Raw genomic sequence first — 26,259 nt, 5'->3', positions numbered from 1 at the left:
CATGTTACACAGGACCCTCCTCTGATATCACCTGCACAGCACAAGTTACATGTTACACAGGACCCTTCTCTGATATCACCTGCACAGGACAAGTTACATGTTACACAGGACCCTTCTCTGATATCACCTGCACAGCACAAGTTACATGTTACACAGGACCCTCCTCTGATATCACCTGCACAGGACAAGTTACATGTTACACAGGACCCTCCTCTGATATCACCGGCACAGGACAAGTTACATGTTACACAGGACCCTCCTCTGATATCACCTGCACAGCACAAGTTACATGTTACACAGGACCCTTCTCTGATATCACCTGCACAGGACAAGTTACATGTTACACAGGACCCTCCTCTGATATCACCTGCACAGTACAAGTTACATGTTACACAGGACCCTTCTCTGATATCACCTGCACAGCACAAGTTACATGTTACACAGGACCCTCCTCTGATATCACCTGCACAGCACAAGTTACATGTTACACAGGACCCTTCTCTGATATCACCTGCACAGGACAAGTTACATGTTACACAGGACCCTTCTCTGATATCACCTGCACAGCACAAGTTACATGTTACACAGGACCCTTCTCTGATATCACCTGCACAGCACAAGTTACATGTTACACAGGACCCTTCTCTGATATCACCTGCACAGCACAAGTTACATGTTACACAGGACCCTCCTCTGATATCACCTGCACAGCACAAGTTACATGTTACACAGGACCCTTCTCTGATATCACCTGCACAGCACAAGTTACATGTTACACAGGACCCTTCTCTGATATCACCTGCACAGGACAAGTTACATGTTACACAGGACCCTCCTCTGATATCACCTGCACAGCACAAGTTACATGTTACACAGGACCCTTCTCTGATATCACCTGCACAGCACAAGTTACATGTTACACAGGACCCTCCTCTGATATCACCTGCACAGCACAAGTTACATGTTACACAGGACCCTCCTCTGATATCACCTGCACAGCACAAGTTACATGTTACACAGGACCCTCCTCTGATATCACCTGCACAGGACAAGTTACATGTTACACAGGACCCTTCTCTGATATCACCTGCACAGGACAAGTTACATGTTACACAGGACCCTCCTCTGATATCACCTGCACAGCACAAGTTACATGTTACACAGGACCCTTCTCTGATATCACCTGCACAGCACAAGTTACATGTTACACAGGACCCTTCTCTGATATCACCTGCACAGCACAAGTTACATGTTACACAGGACCCTCCTCTGATATCACCTGCACAGCACAAGTTACATGTTACACAGGACCCTTCTCTGATATCACCTGCACAGCACAAGTTACATGTTACACAGGACCCTTCTCTGATATCACCTGCACAGCACAAGTTACATGTTACACAGGACCCTTCTCTGACATCACCTGCACAGGACAAGTTACATGTTACACAGGACCCTTCTCTGATATCACCTGCACAGCACAAGTTACATGTTACACAGGACCCTCCTCTGATATCACCTGCACAGCACAAGTTACATGTTACACAGGACCCTTCTCTGATATCACCTGCACAGGACAAGTTACATGTTACACAGGACCCTTCTCTGATATCACCTGCACAGCACAAGTTACATGTTACACAGGACCCTCCTCTGATATCACCTGCACAGCACAAGTTACATGTTACACAGGACCCTCCTCTGATATCACCTGCACAGGACAAGTTACATGTTACACAGGACCCTTCTCTGATATCACCTGCACAGGACAAGTTACATGTTACACAGGACCCTTCTCTGACATCACCTGCACAGGACAAGTTACATGTTACACAGGACCCTTCTCTGATATCACCTGCACAGCACAAGTTACATGTTACACAGGACCCTTCTCTGATATCACCTGCACAGCACAAGTTACATGTTACACAGGACCCTTCTCTGATATCACCTGCACAGCACAAGTTACATGTTACACAGGACCCTCCTCTGATATCACCTGCACAGGACAAGTTACATGTTACACAGGACCCTTCTCTGATATCACCTGCACAGGACAAGTTACATGTTACACAGGACCCTTCTCTGATATCACCTGCACAGGACAAGTTACACAGGACCCTTCTCTGATATCACCTGCACAGCACAAGTTACATGTTACACAGGACCCTTCTCTGATATCACCTGCACAGCACAAGTTACATGTGACCCTTCTCTGATATCACCTGCACAGGACAAGTTACATGTTACACAGGACCCTCCTCTGATATCACCTGCACAGCACAAGTTACATGTTACACAGGACCCTTCTCTGATATCACCTGCACAGCACAAGTTACATGTTACACAGGACCCTCCTCTGATATCACCTGCACAGCACAAGTTACATGTTACACAGGACCCTCCTCTGATATCACCTGCACAGCACAAGTTACATGTTACACAGGACCCTCCTCTGATATCACCTGCACAGCACAAGTTACATGTTACACAGGACCCTCCTCTGATATCACCTGCACAGGACAAGTTACATGTTACACAGGACCCTTCTCTGATATCACCTGCACAGCACAAGTTACATGTTACACAGGAGCCTTCTCTGATATCACCTGCACAGCACAAGTTACATGTTACACAGGACCCTTCTCTGATATCACCTGCACAGGACAAGTTACATGTTACACAGGACCCTCCTCTGATATCACCTGCACAGGACAAGTTACATGTTACACAGGACCCTTCTCTGATATCACCTGCACAGTACAAGTTACTTGTTACACAGGACCCTTCTCTGATATCACCTGCACAGCACAAGTTACATGTTACACAGGACCCTTCTCTGATATCACCTGCACAGCACAAGTTACATGTTACACAGGACCCTTCTCTGATATCACCTGCACAGGACAAGTTACATGTTACACAGGACCCTTCTCTGATATCACCTGCACAGCACAAGTTACATGTTACACAGGACCCTCCTCTGATATCACCTGCACAGTACAAGTTACATGTTACACAGGACCCTCCTCTGATATCACCTGCACAGGACAAGTTACATGTTACACAGGACCCTTCTCTGATATCACCTGCACAGCACAAGTTACAAGTTACACAGGACCCTTCTCTGATATCACCTGCACAGCACAAGTTACATGTTACACAGGACCCTTCTCTGATATCACCTGCACAGCACAAGTTACATGTTACACAGGACCCTCCTCTGATATCACCTGCACAGCACAAGTTACATGTTACACAGGACCCTCCTCTGATATCACCTGCACAGTACAAGTTACATGTTACACAGGACCCTTCTCTGATATCACCTGCACAGCACAAGTTACATGTTACACAGGACCCTCCTCTGATATCACCTGCACAGTACAAGTTACATGTTACACAGGACCCTTCTCTGATATCACCTGCACAGCACAAGTTACATGTTACACAGGACCCTTCTCTGATATCACCTGCACAGGACAAGTTACATGTTACACAGGACCCTTCTCTGATATCACCTGCACAGCACAAGTTACATGTTACACAGGACCCTCCTCTGATATCACCTGCACAGCACAAGTTACATGTTACACAGGACCCTCCTCTGATATCACCTGCACAGGACAAGTTACATGTTACACAGGACCCTTCTCTGATATCACCTGCACAGGACAAGTTACATGTTACACAGGACCCTCCTCTGATATCACCTGCACAGCACAAGTTACATGTTACACAGGACCCTCCTCTGATATCACCTGCACAGCACAAGTTACATGTTACACAGGACCCTTCTCTGATATCACCTGCACAGCACAAGTTACACAGGACCCTTCTCTGATATCACCTGCACAGCACAAGTTACATGTTACACAGGACCCTTCTCTGATATCACCTGCACAGGACAAGTTACATGTTACACAGGACCCTCCTCTGATATCACCTGCACAGCACAAGTTACATGTTACACAGGACCCTTCTCTGATATCACCTGCACAGCACAAGTTACATGTTACACAGGACCCTCCTCTGATATCACCTGCACAGCACAAGTTACATGTTACACAGGACCCTTCTCTGATATCACCTGCACAGCACAAGTTACATGTTACACAGGACCCTCCTCTGATATCACCTGCACAGCACAAGTTACATGTTACACAGGACCCTTCTCTGATATCACCTGCACAGGACAAGTTACATGTTACACAGGACCCTTCTCTGATATCACCTGCACAGCACAAGTTACATGTTACACAGGACCCTTCTCTGATATCACCTGCACAGGACAAGTTACATGTTACACAGGACCCTTCTCTGACATCACCTGCACAGGACAAGTTACATGTTACACAGGACCCTTCTCTGATATCACCTGCACAGGACAAGTTACACAGGACCCTTCTCTGATATCACCTGCACAGCACAAGTTACATGTTACACAGGACCCTCCTCTGATATCACCTGCACAGGACAAGTTACATGTCACACAGGACCCTTCTCTGATATCACCTGCACAGCACAAGTTACATGTTACACAGGACCCTTCTCTGATATCACCTGCACAGCACAAGTTACATGTTACACAGGACCCTCCTCTGATATCACCTGCACAGGACAAGTTACATGTTACACAGGACCCTCCTCTGATATCACCTGCACAGCACAAGTTACACAGGACCCTTCTCTGATATCACCTGCACAGCACAAGTTACATGTTACACAGGACCCTCCTCTGATATCACCTGCTCAGGACAAGTTACATGTTACACAGGACCCTCCTCTGATATCACCTGCACAGCACAAGTTACATGTTACACAGGACCCTTCTCTGATATCACCTGCACAGGACAAGTTACATGTTACACAGGACCCTCCTCTGATATCACCTGCTCAGGACAAGTTACATGTTACACAGGACCCTCCTCTGATATCACCTGCACAGCACAAGTTACATGTTACACAGGACCCTCCTCTGATATCACCTGCACAGCACAAGTTACATGTTACACAGGACCCTTCTCTGATATCACCTGCACAGCACAAGTTACATGTTACACAGGACCCTTCTCTGATATCACCTGCACAGGACAAGTTACATGTTACACAGGACCCTTCTCTGATATCACCTGCACAGCACAAGTTACATGTTACACAGGACCCTTCTCTGATATCACCTGCACAGCACAAGTTACATGTTACACAGGACCCTTCTCTGATATCACCTGCACAGCACAAGTTACATGTTACACAGGACCCTTCTCTGATATCACCTGCACAGCACAAGTTACATGTTACACAGGACCCTCCTCTGATATCACCTGCACAGGACAAGTTACATGTTACACAGGACCCTCCTCTGATATCACCTGCACAGCACAAGTTACATGTTACACAGGACCCTTCTCTGATATCACCTGCACAGCGCAAGTTACATGTTACACAGGACCCTCCTCTGATATCACCTGCACAGGACAAGTTACATGTTACACAGGACCCTCCTCTGATATCACCTGCACAGGACAAGTTACATGTTACACAGGACCCTTCTCTGATATCACCTGCACAGCACAAGTTACATGTTACACAGGACCCTCCTCTGATATCACCTGCACAGGACAAGTTACATGTTACACAGGTCCCTTCTCTGATATCACCTGCACAGGACAAGTTACATGTTACACAGGACCCTTCTCTGATATCACCTGCACAGCACAAGTTACATGTTACACAGGACCCTTCTCTGATATCACCTGCACAGGACAAGTTACATGTTACACAGGACCCTCCTCTGATATCACCTGCACAGCACAAGTTACATGTTACACAGGACCCTTCTCTGATATCACCTGCACAGCACAAGTTACATGTTACACAGGACCCTCCTCTGATATCACCTGCACAGGACAAGTTACATGTTACACAGGACCCTCCTCTGATATCACCTGCACAGCACAAGTTACATGTTACACAGGACCCTTCTCTGATATCACCTGCACAGGACAAGTTACATGTTACACAGGACCCTTCTCTGATATCACCCGCACAGCACAAGTTACATGTTACACAGGACCCTTCTCTGATATCACCTGCACAGCACAAGTTACATGTTACACAGGACCCTCCTCTGATGTCACCTGCACAGCACAAGTTACATGTTACACAGGACCATTCTCTGATATCACCTGCACAGCACAAGTTACATGTTACACAGGACCCTCCTCTGATATCACCTGCACAGCACAAGTTACATGTTACACAGGACCCTCCTCTGATATCACCTGCACAGCACAAGTTACATGTTACACAGGACCCTCCTCTGATATCACCTGCACAGCACAAGTTACATGTTACACAGGACCCTCCTCTGATATCACCTGCACAGCACAAGTTACATGTTACACAGGACCCTTCTCTGATATCACCTGCACAGCACAAGTTACATGTTACACAGGACCCTCCTCTGATATCACCTGCACAGCACAAGTTACATGTTACACAGGACCCTCCTCTGATATCACCTGCACAGGACAAGTTACATGTTACACAGGACCCTTCTCTGATATCACCTGCACAGCACAAGTTACATGTTACACAGGACCCTCCTCTGATATCACCTGCACAGCACAAGTTACATGTTACACAGGACCCTCCTCTGATATCACCTGCACAGCACAAGTTACATGTTACACAGGACCCTTCTCTGATATCACCTGCACAGCACAAGTTACATGTTACACAGGACCCTCCTCTGATATCACCTGCACAGCACAAGTTACATGTTACACAGGACCCTCCTCTGATATCACCTGCACAGCACAAGTTACATGTTACACAGGACCCTCCTCTGATATCACCTGCACAGCACAAGTTACATGTTACACAGGACCCTCCTCTGATATCACCTGCACAGGACAAGTTACATGTTACACAGGACCCTTCTCTGATATCACCTGCACAGCACAAGTTACATGTTACACAGGACCCTCCTCTGATATCACCTGCACAGCACAAGTTACATGTTACACAGGACCCTCCTCTGATATCACCTGCACAGCACAAGTTACATGTTACACAGGACCCTCCTCTGATATCACCTGCACAGGACAAGTTACATGTTACACAGGACCCTCCTCTGATATCACCTGCACAGGACAAGTTACATGTTACACAGGACCCTTCTCTGATATCACCTGCACAGCACAAGTTACATGTTACACAGGACCCTTCTCTGATATCACCTGCACAGCACAAGTTACATGTTACACAGGACCCTTCTCTGATATCACCTGCACAGCACAAGTTACATGTTACATAGGACCCTTCTCTGATATCACCTGCACAGGACAAGTTACATGTTACACAGGACCCTCCTCTGATATCACCTGCACAGGACAAGTTACATGTTACACAGGACCCTCCTCTGATATCACCTGCACAGCACAAGTTACATGTTACACAGGACCCTCCTCTGATATCACCTGCACAGCACAAGTTACATGTTACACAGGACCCTTCTCTGATATCACCTGCACAGCACAAGTTACATGTTACACAGGACCCTCCTCTGATATCACCTGCACAGCACAAGTTACATGTTACACAGGACCCTCCTCTGATATCACCTGCACAGGACAAGTTACATGTTACACAGGACCCTTCTCTGATATCACCTGCACAGCACAAGTTACATGTTACACAGGACCCTTCTCTGATATCACCTGCACAGGACAAGTTACATGTTACACAGGACCCTTCTCTGATATCACCTGCACAGCACAAGTTACATGTTACACAGGACCCTCCTCTGATATCACCTGCACAGCACAAGTTACATGTTACACAGGACCCTTCTCTGATATCACCTGCACAGCACAAGTTACATGTTACACAGGACCCTTCTCTGATATCACCTGCACAGCACAAGTTACATGTTACACAGGACCCTTCTCTGATATCACCTGCACAGCACAAGTTACATGTTACACAGGACCCTCCTCTGATATCACCTGCACAGGACAAGTTACATGTTACACAGGACCCTCCTCTGATATCACCTGCACAGCACAAGTTACATGTTACACAGGACCCTTCTCTGATATCACCTGCACAGCACAAGTTACATGTTACACAGGACCCTTCTCTGATATCACCTGCACAGGACAAGTTACATGTTACACAGGACCCTCCTCTGATATCACCTGCACAGCACAAGTTACATGTTACACAGGACCCTCCTCTGATATCACCTGCACAGGACAAGTTACATGTTACACAGGACCCTCCTCTGATATCACCTGCACAGGACAAGTTACATGTTACATAGGACCCTTCTCTGATATCACCTGCACAGGACAAGTTACATGTTACACAGGACCCTCCTCTGATATCACCTGCACAGCACAAGTTACATGTTACACAGGACCCTCCTCTGATATCACCTGCACAGCACAAGTTACATGTTACACAGGACCCTCCTCTGATATCACCTGCACAGCACAAGTTACATGTTACACAGGACCCTTCTCTGATATCACCTGCACAGGACAAGTTACATGTTACACAGGACCCTCCTCTGATATCACCTGCACAGCACAAGTTACATGTTACACAGGACCCTCCTCTGATATCACCTGCACAGCACAAGTTACATGTTACACAGGACCCTTCTCTGATATCACCTGCACAGGACAAGTTACATGTTACACAGGACCCTTCTCTGATATCACCTGCACAGCACAAGTTACATGTTACACAGGACCCTTCTCTGATATCACCTGCACAATTCTTACATCCATTGAATTTGTGAGTATTTGGACAGTTTCTGCTTGAATATCTTTGCAGGATGTCAGAATCGCCTCCCAGAGCTTCTGTTTTGATGTGAACGGCCTCCCACCCTCAGATATTTTGCTTGAGGATGCTCCAAAGGTTCTCAATAGGGTTGAGGTCAGGGGAACATGGGGGACACACCATGAGTTTCTCTCCTTTTATGCCCATAGCAGCCAATGACACAGAGGTATTCTTTGCAGCTTGAGATGGTGCATTGTCATGCATGAAGATAATTTTGCTACGGAAGGCACGTTCTTCTTTTTGTACCACGGAAGAAAGTGGTCAGTCATAAACTCTACGTACTTTGCAGAGGTCATTTTCACACCGTCGGGAACCCTAAAGGGGCCTACCAGCTCTCTCCCCATGATTCCATCCCAAAACATGTCTCCGCCACCTCCTTGCTGACGTCGCAGCCTTGTTGGGACATGGTGGCCATTCACCAACCATCCACTACTCCATCCATCTGGACCATCCAGGGTTGCACGGCACTCATCAGTAAACAACACGGTTTGAAAATGAGTCTTCATGTATTTCTGAGCCCAATGCAACCGTTTCTGCTTGTGAGCATTGTTTAGGGGTGGCCGAATAATAGCTTTATGCACACTTGCAAACCTCTGGGGGATCCTACACCTTGAGGTTCGCGGGACTCCAGAGGCACCAGCGGCTTCAAATACCTGTTTGCTGGTGTGCAATGGCTTTTTAGCAGCTGCTCTCCTAATCCTATTAATTTGTCTGGCAGAAACCTTCCTCATTATACCTTTATCTGAACGAACCCGTCTGTGCTCTGAATCACCCACAAATCTTTGCACAGTATGATGATCACGCCTAAGTTTTCTTGAAATATCCAATGTTTTCATACCTTGTCCAGGTATTGCACTATTTCACGCTTTTCGGCAGCAGAAATATCCTTGTTCTTTCCCATATTGCTGGAAACCTGTGGCTGCTTAATAATGTGGAACGTCCTTCTTAAGTAGTTTTCCTTTGATTGGGCACACCTGGCAAACTAATTATCACAGGTGTCTGAGATTGATTACATTGATCCAAAGAGCCCTAAGACACAAGACCAGCCATGAGTTTCATTGAAAAACTAATAATGAAATGTTTATGACACTTAAATCCAATGTGCGGAATGATCTGGAACGCGGGGTAAAGATGCTGCTCCCACAAAAGTAAAAACACACAAATAAAGTCACTTTAGAGAACACATGAAAATAAGAGTAAAAGTCCCAGAACTTAAATCCATGAAATAGATGAAATGCTGTGAGCGCTTTCCCTGAAGGTGATAAACCGGAGATAAGCGGCACCGTGGCTGTGATGTGGCGGTAACACATATGATCCGTTAATGACACGAGCGGCCGCACTATAATATTTGCTGTCAATGACCGAAGTTACGGTAAGACGTGTTAGTGTGGGGGAGGGGGCATTTCTTCTGCTGCCCTGGTATATACAGGTGTGGGGGAGGGGATTGTGTTATTGATCTGCTCATGTGTCCCCGCAGGACCCGCTACATCCAGTCAGAGCTCGGTTTCAGGGAGCGCCTCTCGGTGGTCGTCTTGTCTTCCCGCTCCACGCTGAACTCCCTCGCTGTTGCTGTGAATCGGACTCTTTCCCCCCACGTAAACCGCTTGATGTTTTTCACAGGGGCTCGGGGCCCTAAAGTGCCCTCAGGAATGGAAGTGGTGTCCCATGGAGATGAGCGGCCAGTCTGGGTGATGTACCACACCTTGCGTTATATTGAGGCGCACCTTCTTTCCACACATGACTGGTTCTACGTCTCCCAGGATGACACCTACACCAACGGCTTCCACCTCCAAGAACTTGTCAATCATCTGAGCCCAGGCCCCGCCGTCTACATCGGCCAACCCACGGAGTTCATAGGAGGCCAGGAGAGCTGGAGATACTGTCTGGGGGGCTCTGGGTACCTTCTCTCCAGGGCCCTTCTCCTCAGTCTGGGGCCACATTTAGATTTCTGTCGCTCAGATATCTTGAGTTCCAGGCCAGATGAATGGTTGGGGCGCTGCCTGCAGGACACTCTGGGCATTGCATGTGTGGCAGAATTTCAGGTAAATAATGTGTAGGACTCACTAAATTCACGTGTGGATATGTGTGTTAGATGTATGTGATATGTATTGAAACCTGTCCATAGTCATAGATGTCCACCACCCCACCTCACTCCACAGTCATAGATGTCCACCTCCCCCACCTCACTCCAGTCATAGATGTCCATGACCCCACCTCACTCCACAGTCATAGATGTCCACGACCCCACCTCACTCCACAGTCATAGATGTCCACCACCCCACCTCACTCCAGTCATAGATGTCCACGACCCCACCTCACTCCAGTCATAGATGTCCACGACCCCACCTCACTCCACAGTTATAGATGTCCACGACCCCACCTCACTCCACAGTCATAGATGTCCACCACCCCACCTCACTCCAGTCATAGATGTCCACCACCCCCACCTCACTCCAGTCATAGATGTCCACCACCCCCACCTCACTCCAGTCATAGATGTCCACCTCACTCCACAGTCATAGATGTCCACCACCCCCACCTCACTCCACAGTCATAGATGTCCACCACCCCCACCTCACTCCATAGTCATAGATGTCCACCACCCCACCTCACTCCACAGTCATAGATGTCCACCTCCCCCACCTCACTCCACAGTCATAGATGTCCACCTCCCCCACCTCACTCCACAGTCATAGATGTCCACCTCCCCCACCTCACTCCACAGTCATAGATGTCCACCTCCCCCACCTCACTCCACAGTCATAGATGTCCACCTCCCCCACCTCACTCCACAGTCATAGATGTCCACCACCCCACCTCACTCCACAGTCATAGATGTCCACCTTACTCCACAGTCATAGATGTCCACCTCACTCCACAGTCATAGATGTCCACCTCACTCCACAGTCATAGATGTCCACCACCCCCACCTCACTCCACAGTCATAGATGTCCACCACCCCCACCTCACTCCACAGTCATAGATGTCCACCTCCCCACCTCACTCCACAGTCATAGATGTCCACCACCCCCCCACCTCACTCCACAGTCATAGATGTCCACCACCCCCCCACCTCACTCCACAGTCATAGATGTCCACCACCCCCACCTCACTCCACAGTCATAGATGTCCACCACCCCACCTCACTCCACAGTCATAGATGTCCACCACCCCACCTCACTCCATAGTCATAGATGTCCACCTCACTACAGTCATAGATGTCCCCCTCTCATGTCTCGCTTCACACTCGGGGATGTCCACAACCCATGCCTCAGAATTATGGGGCTGAATACATTAGTTATAATGTGACATCCCACGTCCCTGACCAGACCAATTCAGGAGCTCCGTTATTCTTCTCTTTTACTGTTGTTGTTCCAGGGTCTGCAGTTTGTTTCCCATGATCTTCCCAGAAATGCAGATGTAGAGAATATAGATCAGACCCTGCTGGGTTCTACCCTCTCAGTTCATCCGGTGAAGGACGCTATGGTGATGTATAAGCTTCAGCGTAAACTCAGCCTGATCAGACTGCACAGGACATACGGCAGGATCCAGCGGCTCCAGGTAATAAGGGCGCTGCTTCTCACTCCTGCCTCATACGTCAAACTACATTTCTAGAGGATGCTCTTTAGGGGGAGATACAAGAATCCTGAACCCTTCAGGAGGATGATAAAGGATCAGCTGTTTCACCCTCTACCTGTCCTACGCGTCCCGTCCTCTACCTGTCCTACGCGTCCCGTCCCGCCCTCTACCTGTCCTACGCGTCCCGTCCCGCCCTCTGCCTTTCCTACGCGTCCCGCCCTCTGCCTGTCCTACGCGTCCCGCCCTCTGCCTGTCCTACGCGTCCCGCCCTCTGCCTGTCCTACGCGTCCCGCCCTCTGCCTGTCCTACGCGTCCCGCCCTCTGCCTGTCCTACGCGTCCCGCCCTCTGCCTGTCCTACGCGTCCCGCCCTCTGCCTGTCCTACGCGTCCCGCCCTCTGCCTGTCCTACGCGTCCCGCCCTCTGCCTGTCCTACGCGTCCCGCCCTCTGCCTGTCCTACGCGTCCCGCCCCGCCCTCTGCCTGTCCTACGCGTCCCGCCCCGCCCTCTGCCTGTCCTACGCGTCCCGTCCCGCCTTCTGCCTGTCCTACGCGTCCCGCCCTCTGCCTGTCCTACGCGTCCCGCCCTCTGCCTGTCCTACGCGTCCCGCCCTCTGCCTGTCCTACGCGTCCCGCCCTCTGCCTGTCCTACGCGTCCCGCCCTCTGCCTGTCCTAAGCGTCCCGTCCCGCCCTCTGCCTGTCCTACGCGTCCCGTCCCGCCCTCTGCCTGTCCTACGCGTCCCGTCCCGCCCTCTGCCTGTCCTACGCGTCCCGTCCCGCCCTCTGCCTGTCCTACGCGTCCCGTCCCGCCCTCTGCCTGTCCTACGCCTCCCGTCCCGCCCTCTGCCTGTCCTACGCCTCCCGTCCCGCCCTCTGCCTGTCCTACGCCTCCCGTCCCGCCCTCTGCCTGTCCTACGCCTCCCGTCCCGCCCTCTGCCTGTCCTACGCCTCCCGTCCCGCCCTCTGCCTGTCCTACGCCTCCCGTCCCGCCCTCTGCCTGTCCTACGCCTCCCGTCCCGCCCTCTGCCTGTCCTACGCCTCCCGTCCCGCCCTCTGCCTGTCCTACGCCTCCCGTCCCGCCCTCTGCCTGTCCTACGCCTCCCGTCCCGCCCTCTGCCTGTCCTACGCCTCCCGTCCCGCCCTCTGCCTGTCCTGCGCCTCCCGTCCCGCCCTCTGCCTGTCCTGCGCCTCCCGTCCCGCCCTCTGCCTGTCCTGCGCCTCCCGTCCCGCCCTCTGCCTGTCCTGCGCCTCCCGTCCCGCCCTCTGCCTGTCCTGCGCCTCCCGTCCCGCCCTCTGCCTGTCCTGCGCCTCCCGTCCCGCCCTCTGCCTGTCCTGCGCCTCCCGTCCCGCCCTCTGCCTGTCCTGCGCCTCCCGTCCCGCCCTCTGCCTGTCCTGCGCCTCCCGTCCCGCCCTCTGCCTGTCCTGCGCCTCCCGTCCCGCCCTCTGCCTGTCCTGCGCCTCCCGTCCCGCCCTCTGCCTGTCCTGCGCCTCCCGTCCCGCCCTCTGCCTGTCCTGCGCCTCCCGTCCCGCCCTCTGCCTGTCCTGCGCCTCCCGTCCCGCCCTCTGCCTGTCCTGCGCCTCCCGTCCCGCCCTCTGCCTGTCCTGCGCCTCCCGTCCCGCCCTCTGCCTGTCCTGCGCCTCCCGTCCCGCCCTCTGCCTGTCCTGCGCCTCCCGTCCCGCCCTCTGCCTGTCCTGCGCCTCCCGTCCCGCCCTCTGCCTGTCCTGCGCCTCCCGTCCCGCCCTCTGCCTGTCCTGCGCCTCCCGTCCCGCCCTCTGCCTGTCCTGCGCCTCCCGTCCCGCCCTCTGCCTGTCCTGCGCCTCCCGTCCCGCCCTCTGCCTGTCCTGCGCCTCCCGTCCCGCCCTCTGCCTGTCCTGCGCCTCCCGTCCCGCCCTCTGCCTGTCCTGCGCCTCCCGTCCCGCCCTCTGCCTGTCCTGCGCCTCCCGTCCCGCCCTCTGCCTGTCCTGCGCCTCCCGTCCCGCCCTCTGCCTGTCCTGCGCCTCCCGTCCCGCCCTCTGCCTGTCCTGCGCCTCCCGTCCCGCCCTCTGCCTGTCCTGCGCCTCCCGTCCCGCCCTCTGCCTGTCCTGCGCCTCCCGTCCCGCCCTCTGCCTGTCCTGCGCCTCCCGTCCCGCCCTCTGCCTGTCCTGCGCCTCCCGTCCCGCCCTCTGCCTGTCCTGCGCCTCTCGTCCCGCCCTCTGCCTGTCCTGCGCCTCCCGTCCCGCCCTCTGCCTGTCCTGCGCCTCCCGTCCCGCCCTCTGCCTGTCCTGCGCCTCCCGTCCCGCCCTCTGCCTGTCCTGCGCCTCCCGTCCCGCCCTCTGCCTGTCCTGCGCCTCCCGTCCCGCCCTCTGCCTGTCCTGCGCCTCCCGTCCCGCCCTCTGCCTGTCCTGCGCCTCCCGTCCCGCCCTCTGCCTGTCCTGCGCCTCCCGTCCCGCCCTCTGCCAGTCCTGCGCCTCCCGTCCCGCCCTCTGCCTGTCCTGCGCCTCCCGCCCCGCCCTCTGCCTGTCCTGCGCCTCCCGCCCCGCCCTCGCGTCCTCTCTCTCGCCCTCGCGTCCTCTCTCTCTCTCGCCCTCGCGTCCTCTCTCTCTCTCGCCCTCGCGTCCTCTCTCTCTCTCGCCCTCGCGTCCTCTCTCTCTCTCGCCCTCGCGTCCTCTCTCTCTCTCGCCCTCGCGTCCTTCTCTCTCTCTCTCTCGCCCTCGCGTCCTCTCTCTCGCCCTCGCGTCCTTCTCTCTCGCCCTCGCGTCCTCTCTCTCTCTCGCCCTCGCGTCCTCTCTCTCTCTCGCCCTCGCGTCCTTCTCTCTCTCTCTCGCCCTCGCGTCCTTCTCTCTCTCTCTCGCCCTCGCGTCCTTCTCTCTCTCTCTCGCCCTCGCGTCCTCTCTCTCTCGCCCTCGCGTCCTTCTCTCTCTCTCGCCCTCGCGTCCTCTCTCTCGCCCTCGCGTCCTCTCTCTCTCTCTCGCCCTCGCGTCCTCTCTCTCTCTCTCGCCCTCGCGTCCTCTCTCTCTCGCCCTCGCGTCCTCTCTCTCTCGCCCTCGCGTCCTCTCTCTCTCGCCCTCGCGTCCTCTCTCTCTCGCCCTCGCGTCCTCTCTCTCTCGCCCTCGCGTCCTCTCTCTCTCGCCCTCGCGTCCTCTCTCTCTCGCCCTCGCGTCCTCTCTCTCTCGCCCTCGCGTCCTCTCTCTCGCCCTCGCGTCCTCTCTCTCGCCCTCGCGTCCTCTCTCTCTCTCTCGCCCTCGCGTCCTCTCTCGCCCTCGCGTCCTCTCTCGCCCTCTCGCGTCCTCTCTCGCCCTCTCGCGTCCTCTCTCGCCCTCGCGTCCTCTCTCGCCCTCTCGCGTCCTCTCTCGCCCTCGCGTCCTCTCTCGCCCTCGCGTCCTCTCTCGCCCTCGCGTCCTCTCTCGCCCTCGCGTCCTCTCTCGCCCTCGCGTCCTCTCTCGCCCTCGCGTCCTCTCTCGCCCTCGCGTCCTCTCTCGCCCTCGCGTCCTCTCTCGCCCTCGCGTCCTCTCTCGCCCTCGCGTCCTCTCTCGCCCTCGCGTCCTCTCTCGCCCTCGCGTCCTCTCTCGCCCTCGCGTCCTCTCTCGCCCTCGCGTCCTCTCTCGCCCTCGCGTCCTCTCTCGCCCTCGCGTCCTCTCTCGCCCTCGCGTCCTCTCTCGCCCTCGCGTCCTCTCTCGCCCTCGCGTCCTCTCTCGCCCTCGCGTCCTCTCTCGCCCTCGCGTCCTCTCTCGCCCTCGCGTCCTCTCTCGCCCTCGCGTCCTCTCTCGCCCTCGCGTCCTCTCTCGCCCTCGCGTCCTCTCTCGCCCTCGCGTCCTCTCTCGCCCTCGCGTCCTCTCTCGCCCTCGCGTCCTCTCTCGCCCTCGCGTCCTCTCTCGCCCTCGCGTCCTCTCTCGCCCTCGCGTCCTCTCTCGCCCTCGCGTCCTCTCTCGCCCTCGCGTCCTCTCTCGCCCTCGCGTCCTCTCTCGCCCTCGCGTCCTCTCTCGCCCTCGCGTCCTCTCTCGCCCTCGCGTCCTCTCTCGCCCTCGCGTCCTCTCTCGCCCTCGCGTCCTCTCTCGCCCTCGCGTCCTCTCTCGCCCTCGCGTCCTCTCTCGCCCTCGCGTCCTCTCTCGCCCTCGCGTCCTCTCTCGCCCTCGCGTCCTCTCTCGCCCTCGCGTCCTCTCTCGCCCTCGCGTCCTCTCTCGCCCTCGCGTCCTCTCTCGCCCTCGCGTCCTCTCTCGCCCTCGCGTCCTCTCTCGCCCTCGCGTCCTCTCTCGCCCTCGCGTCCTCTCTCGCCCTCGCGTCCTCTCTCGCCCTCGCGTCCTCTCTCGCCCTCGCGTCCTCTCTCGCCCTCGCGTCCTCTCTCGCCCTCGCGTCCTCTCTCGCCCTCGCGTCCTCTCTCGCCCTCGCGTCCTCTCTCGCCCTCGCGTCCTCTCTCGCCCTCGCGTCCTCTCTCGCCCTCGCGTCCTCTCTCGCCCTCGCGTCCTCTCTCGCCCTCGCGTCCTCTCTCGCCCTCGCGTCCTCTCTCGCCCTCGCGTCCTCTCTCGCCCTCGCGTCCTCTCTCGCCCTCGCGTCCTCTCTCGCCCTCGCGTCCTCTCTCGCCCTCGCGTCCTCTCTCGCCCTCGCGTCCTCTCTCGCCCTCGCGTCCTCTCTCGCCCTCGCGTCCTCTCTCGCCCTCGCGTCCTCTCTCGCCCTCGCGTCCTCTCTCGCCCTCGCGTCCTCTCTCGCCCTCGCGTCCTCTCTCGCCCTCGCGTCCTCTCTCGCCCTCGCGTCCTCTCTCGCCCTCGCGTCCTCTCTCGCCCTCGCGTCCTCTCTCGCCCTCGCGTCCTCTCTCGCCCTCGCGTCCTCTCTCGCCCTCGCGTCCTCTCTCGCCCTCGCGTCCTCTCTCGCCCTCGCGTCCTCTCTCGCCCTCGCGTCCTCTCTCGCCCTCGCGTCCTCTCTCGCCCTCGCGTCCTCTCTCGCCCTCGCGTCCTCTCTCTCTCTCTCTCGCCCTCGCGTCCTCTCTCTCTCTCTCTCGCCCTCGCGTCCTCTCTCTCTCTCTCTCGCCCTCGCGTCCTCTCTCTCTCTCTCTCGCCCTCGCGTCCTCTCTCTCTCTCTCTCGCCCTCGCGTCCTCTCTCTCTCTCTCGCCCTCGCGTCCTCTCTCTCTCTCTCGCCCTCGCGTCCTCTCTCTCTCTCTCGCCCTCGCGTCCTCTCTCTCTCTCTCGCCCTCGCGCCCTCTCTCTCTCTCGCCCTCGCGCCCTCTCTCTCTCTCTCGCCCTCGCGTCCTCTCTCTCTCTCGCCCTCGCGTCCTCGCGTCCTCTCTCTCTCTCTCGCCCTCGCGTCCTCTCTCTCTCTCTCGCCCTCGCGTCCTCTCTCTCTCTCTCGCCCTCGCGTCCTCTCTCTCTCTCTCGCCCTCGCGTCCTCTCTCTCTCTCTCGCCCTCGCGTCCTCTCTCTCTCTCTCGCCCTCGCGTCCTCTCTCTCTCTCTCGCCCTCGCGTCCTCTCTCTCTCTCTCGCCCTCGCGTCCTCTCTCTCTCTCTCGCCCTCGCGTCCTCTCTCTCTCTCTCGCCCTCGCGTCCTCTCTCTCTCTCTCGCCCTCGCGTCCTCTCTCTCTCTCTCGCCCTCGCGTCCTCTCTCTCTCTCGCCCTCGCGTCCTCTCTCTCTCTCGCCCTCGCGTCCTCTCTCTCTCTCTCTCTCTCGCCCTCGCGTCCTCTCTCTCTCTCTCTCTCTCTCTCTCGCCCTCGCGTCCTCTCTCTCTCTCTCTCTCTCTCTCGCCCTCGCGTCCTCTCTCTCTCTCTCTCTCTCTCTCGCCCTCGCGTCCTCTCTCTCTCTCTCGCGTCCTCTCTCTCTCTCTCGCCCTCGCGTCCTCTCTCTCTCTCTCGCCCTCGCGCCCTCTCTCTCTCTCTCGCCCTCGCGCCCTCTCTCTCTCTCTCGCCCTCGCGTCCTCTCTCTCTCTCGCCCTCGCGTCCTCTCTCTCTCTCGCCCTCGCGTCCTCGCGTCCTCTCTCTCTCTCTCTCTCTCTCTCTCTCTCGCCCTCGCGTCCTCTCTCTCTCTCTCTCGCCCTCGCGTCCTCTCTCTCTCTCGCCCTCGCGCCCTCGCGTCCTCTCTCTCTCTCGCCCTCGCGCCCTCTCTCTCTCTCTCGCCCTCGCGTCCTCTCTCTCTCTCTCTCGCCCTCGCGTCCTCTCTCTCTCTCTCGCCCTCTCTCTCTCTCGCCCTCGCGTCCTCTCTCTCTCTCGCCCTCGCGTCCTCTCTCTCTCTCGCCCTCGCGTCCTCTCTCTCTCTCTCGCCCTCGCGTCCTCTCTCTCTCTCTCGCCCTCGCGTCCTCTCTCTCTCTCTCTCGCCCTCGCGTCCTCTCTCTCTCTCTCGCCCTCGCGTCCTCTCTCTCTCTCTCGCCCTCGCGTCCTCTCTCTCTCTCTCGCCCTCGCGTCCTCTCTCTCTCTCTCGCCCTCGCGTCCTCTCTCTCTCTCGCCCTCGCGTCCTCTCTCTCTCTCGCCCTCGCGTCCTCTCTCTCTCTCGCCCTCGCGTCCTCTCTCTCTCTCGCCCTCGCGTCCTCTCTCTCTCTCGCCCTCGCGTCCTCTCTCTCTCTCTCTCGCCCTCGCGTCCTCTCTCTCTCTCTCTCGCCCTCGCGTCCTCTCTCTCTCTCTCTCTCGCGTCCTCTCTCTCTCTCTCTCGCCCTCGCGTCCTCTCTCTCTCTCGCCCTCGCGTCCTCTCTCTCTCTCTCTCGCCCTCGCGTCCTCTCTCTCTCTCTCTCGCCCTCGCGTCCTCTCTCTCTCTCGCCCTCGCGTCCTCTCTCTCTCTCTCTCGCCCTCGCGTCCTCTCTCTCTCTCTCTCGCCCTCGCGTCCTCTCTCTCTCTCTCTCTCTCTCGCGTCCTCTCTCTCTCTCTCTCGCCCTCGCGTCCTCTCTCTCTCTCTCTCGCCCTCGCGTCCTCTCTCTCTCTCGCCCTCGCGTCCTCTCTCTCTCTCGCCCTCGCGTCCTCTCTCTCTCGCCCTCGCGTCCTCTCTCTCTCTCTCGCCCTCGCGTCCTCTCTCTCTCGCCCTCGCGTCCTCTCTCTCTCTCTCGCCCTCGCGTCCTCTCTCTCTCTCTCGCCCTCGCGTCCTCTCTCTCTCTCTCTCGCCCTCGCGTCCTCTCTCTCTCTCTCTCGCCCTCGCGTCCTCTCTCTCGCCCTCGCGTCCTCTCTCTCTCTCTCTCGCCCTCGCGTCCTCTCTCTCTCTCTCTCGCCCTCGCGTCCTCTCTCTCTCTCTCTCGCCCTCGCGTCCTCTCTCTCTCTCTCTCGCCCTCGCGTCCTCTCTCTCTCTCGCCCTCGCGTCCTCTCTCTCTCTCTCTCGCCCTCGCGTCCTCTCTCTCTCTCGCCCTCGCGTCCTCTCTCTCTCTCGCCCTCGCGTCCTCTCTCTCTCTCTCGCCCTCGCGTCCTCTCTCGCCCTCGCGTCCTCTCTCTCTCTCTCGCCCTCGCGTCCTCTCTCTCTCTCGCCCTCGCGTCCTCTCTCTCTCTCTCGCCCTCGCCCTCGCGTCCTCTCTCTCTCGCCCTCGCGTCCTCTCTCTCTCTCTCGCCCTCGCGTCCTCTCTCTCGCCCTCGCCCTCGCGTCCTCTCTCTCTCTCTCTCGCCCTCGCGTCCTCTCTCTCTCTCTCTCGCCCTCGCGTCCTCTCTCTCTCTCTCTCTCTCGCCCTCGCGTCCTCTCTCTCTCTCTCTCGCCCTCGCGTCCTCTCTCTCTCTCTCTCGCGTCCTCTCTCTCTCTCTCTCTCGCGTCCTCTCTCTCTCTCTCTCTCGCCCTCGCGTCCTCTCTCTCTCTCTCGCCCTCGCGTCCTCTCTCTCTCTCGCCCTCGCGTCCTCTCTCTCTCGCCCTCGCGTCCTCTCTCTCTCTCGCCCTCGCGTCCTCTCTCTCTCTCGCCCTCGCGTCCTCTCTCTCTCTCTCTCTCGCCCTCGCGTCCTCTCTCTCTCTCTCTCGCCCTCGCGTCCTCTCTCTCTCTCTCTCGCCCTCGCGTCCTCTCTCTCTCGCCCTCGCGTCCTCTCTCTCTCGCCCTCGCGTCCTCTCTCTCTCGCCCTCGCGTCCTCTCTCTCTCGCCCTCGCGTCCTCTCTCTCTCTCGCCCTCGCGTCCTCTCTCTCTCTCTCGCCCTCGCGTCCTCTCTCTCTCTCTCTCGCCCTCGCGTCCTCTCTCTCTCGCCCTCGCGTCCTCTCTCTCTCGCCCTCGCGTCCTCTCTCTCTCTCTCGCCCTCGCGTCCTCTCTCTCTCTCTCGCCCTCGCGTCCTCTCTCTCTCTCGCCCTCGCGTCCTCTCTCTCTCTCTCTCGCCCTCGCGTCCTCTCTCTCTCTCGCCCTCGCGTCCTCTCTCTCTCTCTCTCTCGCCCTCGCGTCCTCTCTCTCTCTCTCTCTCGCCCTCGCGTCCTCTCTCTCTCTCGCCCTCGCGTCCTCTCTCTCTCTCTCGCCCTCGCGTCCTCTCTCTCGCCCTCGCGTCCTCTCTCTCTCTCTCGCCCTCGCGTCCTCTCTCTCTCGCCCTCGCGTCCTCTCTCTCTCTCGCCCTCGCGTCCTCTCTCTCTCTCTCGCCCTCGCGTCCTCTCTCTCTCTCGCCCTCGCGTCCTCTCTCTCTCTCGCCCTCGCGTCCTCTCTCTCTCGCCCTCGCGTCCTCGCCCTCGCGTCCTCTCTCTCTCGCCCTCGCGTCCTCTCTCTCTCGCCCTCGCGTCCTCTCTCTCTCGCCCTCGCGTCCTCTCTCTCTCGCCCTCGCGTCCTCTCTCTCTCGCCCTCGCGTCCTCTCTCTCTCTCTCTCGCCCTCGCGTCCTCTCTCTCTCTCGCCCTCGCGTCCTCTCTCTCTCTCTCGCCCTCGCGTCCTCTCTCGCCCTCGCGTCCTCTCTCTCTCTCTCGCCCTCGCGTCCTCTCTCTCTCGCCCTCGCGTCCTCTCTCTCTCTCGCCCTCGCGTCCTCTCTCTCTCTCTCGCCCTCGCGTCCTCTCTCGCCCTCGCGTCCTCTCTCTCTCTCTCGCCCTCGCGTCCTCTCTCTCTCTCTCGCCCTCGCGTCCTCTCTCTCTCTCTCTCTCTCGCCCTCGCGTCCTCTCTCTCTCTCTCGCCCTCGCGTCCTCTCTCTCTCTCTCTCTCTCGCCCTTGCGTCCTCTCTCTCTCTCTCGCCCTCGCGTCCTCTCTCTCTCGCCCTCGCGTCCTCTCTCTCTCGCCCTCGCGTCCTCTCTCTCTCGCGTCCTCTCTCTCTCGCCCTCGCGTCCTCTCTCTCTCGCCCTCGCGTCCTCTCTCTCTCGCCCTCGCGTCCTCTCTCTCTCGCCCTCGCGTCCTCTCTCTCTCGCCCTCGCGTCCTCTCTCTCTCGCCCTCGCGTCCTCTCTCTCTCTCTCTCGCCCTCGCGTCCTCTCTCTCTCTCTCTCTCTCTCTCGCGTCCTCTCTCTCTCTCTCTCTCTCTCTCGCGTCCTCTCTCTCTCTCTCTCTCGCCCTCGCGTCCTCTCTCTCTCTCTCTCGCCCTCGCGTCCTCTCTCTCTCTCTCTCGCCCTCGCGTCCTCTCTCTCTCTCGCCCTCGCGTCCTCTCTCTCTCGCCCTCGCGTCCTCTCTCTCTCTCTCGCCCTCGCGTCCTCTCTCTCTCTCTCGCCCTCGCGTCCTCTCTCTCTCTCTCTCGCCCTCGCGTCCTCTCTCTCTCTCTCGCCCTCGCGTCCTCTCTCTCTCGCCCTCGCGTCCTCTCTCTCTCGCCCTCGCGTCCTCTCTCTCTCGCCCTCGCGTCCTCTCTCTCTCGCCCTCGCGTCCTCTCTCTCTCGCCCTCGCGTCCTCTCTCTCTCGCCCAGCGCCCATATTATAAGAAAAGCATGATAAACCAAAGGGGGCAGTATTAGAGGAGATCACGGTTACTAGTGGTGACCACGGGGCAGTGTTGGAGTAGATCACGGTTACTAGTGGGGACCACAGGGGCAGTGTTGGAGTAGATCACGGTTACTAGTGGGGACCACAGGGGCAGTGTTGGAGTAGATCACGTTTACTAGTGGGGACCACAGGGGGCAGTATTGGAGATTTATTCTGATCATCATATCTGGTGATGTGAAGGATTTGGGGGTTGTTTTGCTTCCCCTGGATCAGCACTGTAGGGTAATCGGATGAATTGGAGGGCCGTATACCTGCTTTCATCCTCACTAACTGTCCTTTTATTTCAGAGTGAGATCCAGAATTTCTCGTCCTTCACACCAGACGGAGACGCAGGTCTCTTCTGGCCAGTTGGTGTTAATCCACCATTCATTCCAGCGTCTCGTTTTGAATTATTGACCTGGGAATATTTCACAGAGATGCACACGTTCTCCTGCCCTGATGGCTCCCCTAAGTGTCCTCTGCAAGGTGTGTGGCTGCTGGATGTTCAGCAGGTCCTGGAAGAAGCTCTGGATCAGCTCAATCAGCGCTACCTGCCATGGCTGCACTTCAGGAAGCGGCGGCTCCTCAATGGGTACAGGCGCTTTGATCCCACTAGGGGGATGGAGTACAGTCTGGACCTGTTGCTGGAAGCCACCACTGAGAGGGGCCATGTTGGGGTGATAACTAAGCGCCTCAGCCTTTTGCGCCCCCTGGGTGTGGTGGAGATTCTTCCTATGCCGTATGTGACAGAAGCCACAAGAGTCCAGCTAGTTTTACCTTTACTGCCTTCTGACACTGGCCATATTGCAGGTTTTCTTGATGCCTTTGCTACAAACCTCCTTGACCCTCAAGAGAATGTGGCCCTGACTGTATTACTCGTGTATGACATGAGCTCATCTGGGCAAGAGAAAGATGTGTACGGGGAGGTGCGCGCCATGTTGACAGAGCTGGAGAGGCGCTATTCATTCCTCCGCCTGGAACTGTCCGGTGTTCGCACAGAGTTACCGTCTCAGGTGCGGCTCATGGAGGTGGTGTCTAAAAAGCACTCAATGGACACGCTCTTCTTTCTTGTGAGTGTGTGGAGTGAGGTCACGGCGGAGGCGCTGAATCGATGTCGGATGAATGCCATCGGTGCTTGGCAGGTGTTTTCTCCCGTCCACTATCAGGAGTACAGCCCGGATATTGCACGTCGTGGCTTCTCCGCTCCCCAGTCTTCAGATTTCCTGCGTGATGGACACTTTGACCAACTCTCTTCCTCGGAATTCTGCTTCTATAATTCCGACTTCATGAGAGCCAGAAGCCGCATGGCATCGGAAGTGCAGGAGGACGAGGATAATGGGGACACGGAACTGCTGGAGCTGTTTCTGCGTCACTCTGAGCTCCATGTTTTTCGGGCACTGGAGCCAGCGCTGGTGCAGAGATTCTCACTAAAAAAATGCAGCACCCACCTTTCTAGTGAGGGCTATCACCGATGTGTACTCAGCAGTCTGGAAGCCCTGGGCTCCCGGATTCACCTTGCTATGACTCTGTTTGACCAAGACCAGACTAACAGCACATAGACCGCGGCAGCTGTGCAGTCTGTACCGTTTGCCTATCGGGGACGTTTCTGGCATATCCACAGGACACGTCAGATAAATGGAGGTCCCACCTCTGGGGGTCCTATCTCTAGAACAGGGCCCCCTAAACCCCGCTCTACCTTTCTCGACTCCCGCTGCCTCCCTGATTATATCGTCGGGAGTTACGAAAATAGCGCTGTTACTCCGATAGAAGTGAATGGCAGTTACGGAAGCAGCAGAGCTCGCGAGTGACACTGTCTCAGTAACTGCCATCCACTTCTATTAGAGTAACGGAAACAGCGCTGTACCTCCTGACAATATAATCAGGAAGTGGCAGCGGGAAATGTAGAGTGGGGGTTTAGCGGGCTCCGTTCTAGAGATGGGACCTGCATATGTCTAACATTTATGGCATATCGTGTGGATATGTCAAATGTCCCTGATGGGCAAACCCCTTTAACACATATGGGCAGCGTTGTCATTGTCCATGAGACATACAGGGTTAATGATATCGATGTTCACTGCGGTTACCTCTTGTAAATATGCCAATTAAATCTATTTATACTGTACGGGCGCCTCGCTGGTCCTTCACCGCGTCTCCTCCGCGGCAGCGCTCACAATAACGAGGAGTTCAGTTTTATTGGTAGAAATGGAATTTATTGAGTTGTCACGTTGTGACTCTACACACAGCGGCTATGACAGTGATATACAGTGCTGAAAACAAATCTACACCCCCCCCCCACCTAATGGCCCAGGGCTAAACCTACAAGTAATGGGCGCTGTCGCTGTCCTAGTGAAATAACTGGTTATATGACGGGTAGTGATGCTGCGTTCCCAGGTCATGCCAAGCCGTGAGCAGCCGCTCCTTGTGACGGTGCAATAAAGTGCCACAAAACTGCGGATGACGCGTGTCAGAGAAACGTGCATTGGACTTACTGCTGGGGTTCGCTATTAGTCCCTGTTATCAGCCGGGGTAGCCAATAAGCTGACTGACCGCGCTCCAGACAGATTGTTCATTAACATGTAGCGTTCTTTAGAGAAATTTCCATAAGAACTTCATGTAAATGACCTCTCTCATGTCTTTGGCACCGTCCGCTCGGCTTTGCGCTCTATGTGTATGACGCCGTTAATATTGTCAGTGTATAAAATAGAATAATACTGCTGTTGGCGACTCCTGAATGGGACCCCCCCCGTCCTCAACCTGGTCCAGATGCCACATGGGGTCCTCGTCTGTATCCTGAACATTGATCACAATGATAACGCTGTAGAGTCGCTGGGTAATGGGGGAGGGTATGAGCCAGCGCAGGTTCATGAAAGAGAATGAGCAGCAGGAATATCTAATACTAGGCCACGTATGTACCACGAGCGAGCGGTGAGGATGGAGACGCCACGTGTCAGACGAGGACAGAGGATCATTATGTGTTCCGGACGCCAAGGGACTGCTCCAGCTCTTGTCTTCTTTGTTGGATCTGAAACAGATAGAGAGAGTTGAGTGTGGCCCCCGCGTCTGCATCACTTCCCTGCCCCCCTGATGACGTGTGTATTAAGAAACAATGCAATAATAAAGCAGCCGTACATCATCTGTTATCAGGGAGGTGGAGACCAGGAACGTGCGCCCCATCATATCACCCACATTACAAGGACACTTTCTAGCGGATGAGACGCAAACTGAGCGTTTCCCAAAAACTGTTCGATAGATTCCCCATTTCTGGGGGGTGAAGGCCTCATTTACCCGGCAGGCTTTCTGGAATTCCCGATTGCGGCCAAATTATATTAGATTGTGGGGGAGGGGTGGGGCTGCTCTTCTCAGTAAAGTTCACGGGTGTCTAAAAAAGTATGAAGCAGAGCTGAGCGCCACTTTATCCACCCCCGTGGCTTACACAATGCTGTGGGGGGGGGGGGGGTCGGTAAACAGGTTATTAGGTTTGTGTTTTAAAAAGGGCGACCTGAGAATAGGAAGCAAAGAACTTCAGAAATCGTCATCGCTCTCCGCTGCTGCCGCGGACATCACATCCCTATGGACAAAAACCTCTCCAGGTCCTACTGCTATTGGATGACACCGGCTCAGTAGGTGATGGGAGAGATGGGGAACGCCGGACACACTGACTAAATACTGAGCTGATAGAAATGGAGGACAGCCGTTTATTTGTGGCCGGTGTAGCCGATTATTTCATTGAAGGTGAATCTTCCTCCTATTTGCTGTGACGGGTGGGCAGAGGATCAGAGAACCTTTCTACAATGGCTTTATGTGCCCGGTCTAAGGTGTTGTATTCTATAAAGAGTCGCACTCCATACCACCACAACAGCAGTCCGAGCGTGTGAACACACTGGTGGAGTGACATCTAAGGCTACGTTCACATGGCATATGTTACAGCCTGAAAAAAAAAACTCGGCTGATTTCAAGAGACGACCCCGACCTCCAGGCGCCTTACTAGCCGATTTTCAAAGTGAATTGCAATTTTGCAAGCGTATTTTGAGCGTTTTTTTAAGTAGCAATGGGAAAAATCACTCCTAAAACG

At 56.0% G+C, this 26,259-nt stretch overlaps 2 protein-coding genes across 9 annotated transcripts in view; one reads left to right on the top strand and one right to left on the bottom strand.

Annotated features, from left to right (window-relative positions):
- The window catches only part of CHPF2 (chondroitin polymerizing factor 2), an 86,656-nt gene extending 62,347 nt beyond the window's left edge, over positions 1-24,309 (top strand). For 5 of the 6 annotated variants that reach the window (XM_075847572.1, XM_075847573.1, XM_075847571.1 and 2 more), the window contains 3 exons: positions 10,331-10,895; positions 12,232-12,414; positions 22,496-24,309. In XM_075847572.1, the coding sequence (XP_075703687.1) occupies positions 10,331-10,895; positions 12,232-12,414; positions 22,496-23,746 (1,999 nt within the window). In that variant the 3' untranslated portion in view covers positions 23,747-24,309. The remainder of the gene's footprint in view (positions 1-10,330; positions 10,896-12,231; positions 12,415-22,495) is intronic. The other variant, XM_075847575.1, reaches the window with a different exon arrangement.
- A 66-nt stretch (positions 24,310-24,375) lies between these two features.
- The window catches only part of SMARCD3 (SWI/SNF related BAF chromatin remodeling complex subunit D3), a 172,785-nt gene continuing 170,901 nt past the window's right edge, over positions 24,376-26,259 (bottom strand). For all 3 annotated transcript variants that reach the window (XR_012858363.1, XM_075847583.1, XM_075847582.1), the window contains one exon: positions 24,376-25,209. Coding sequence is in view for 2 of the 3 variants with exons in the window: in XM_075847583.1 (XP_075703698.1) it covers positions 25,156-25,209 (54 nt within the window). In the remaining variant the exon portion in view is untranslated. The remainder of the gene's footprint in view (positions 25,210-26,259) is intronic.

This window comes from Rhinoderma darwinii, assembly GCF_050947455.1.
Source record: "Rhinoderma darwinii isolate aRhiDar2 chromosome 5 unlocalized genomic scaffold, aRhiDar2.hap1 SUPER_5_unloc_3, whole genome shotgun sequence".
Classification (NCBI taxonomy): domain Eukaryota; kingdom Metazoa; phylum Chordata; class Amphibia; order Anura; family Rhinodermatidae; genus Rhinoderma; species Rhinoderma darwinii.
The sequence above is the reverse complement of the archived record's forward strand: the minus strand, read 5'-3'. Positions and strand labels throughout refer to the sequence as shown.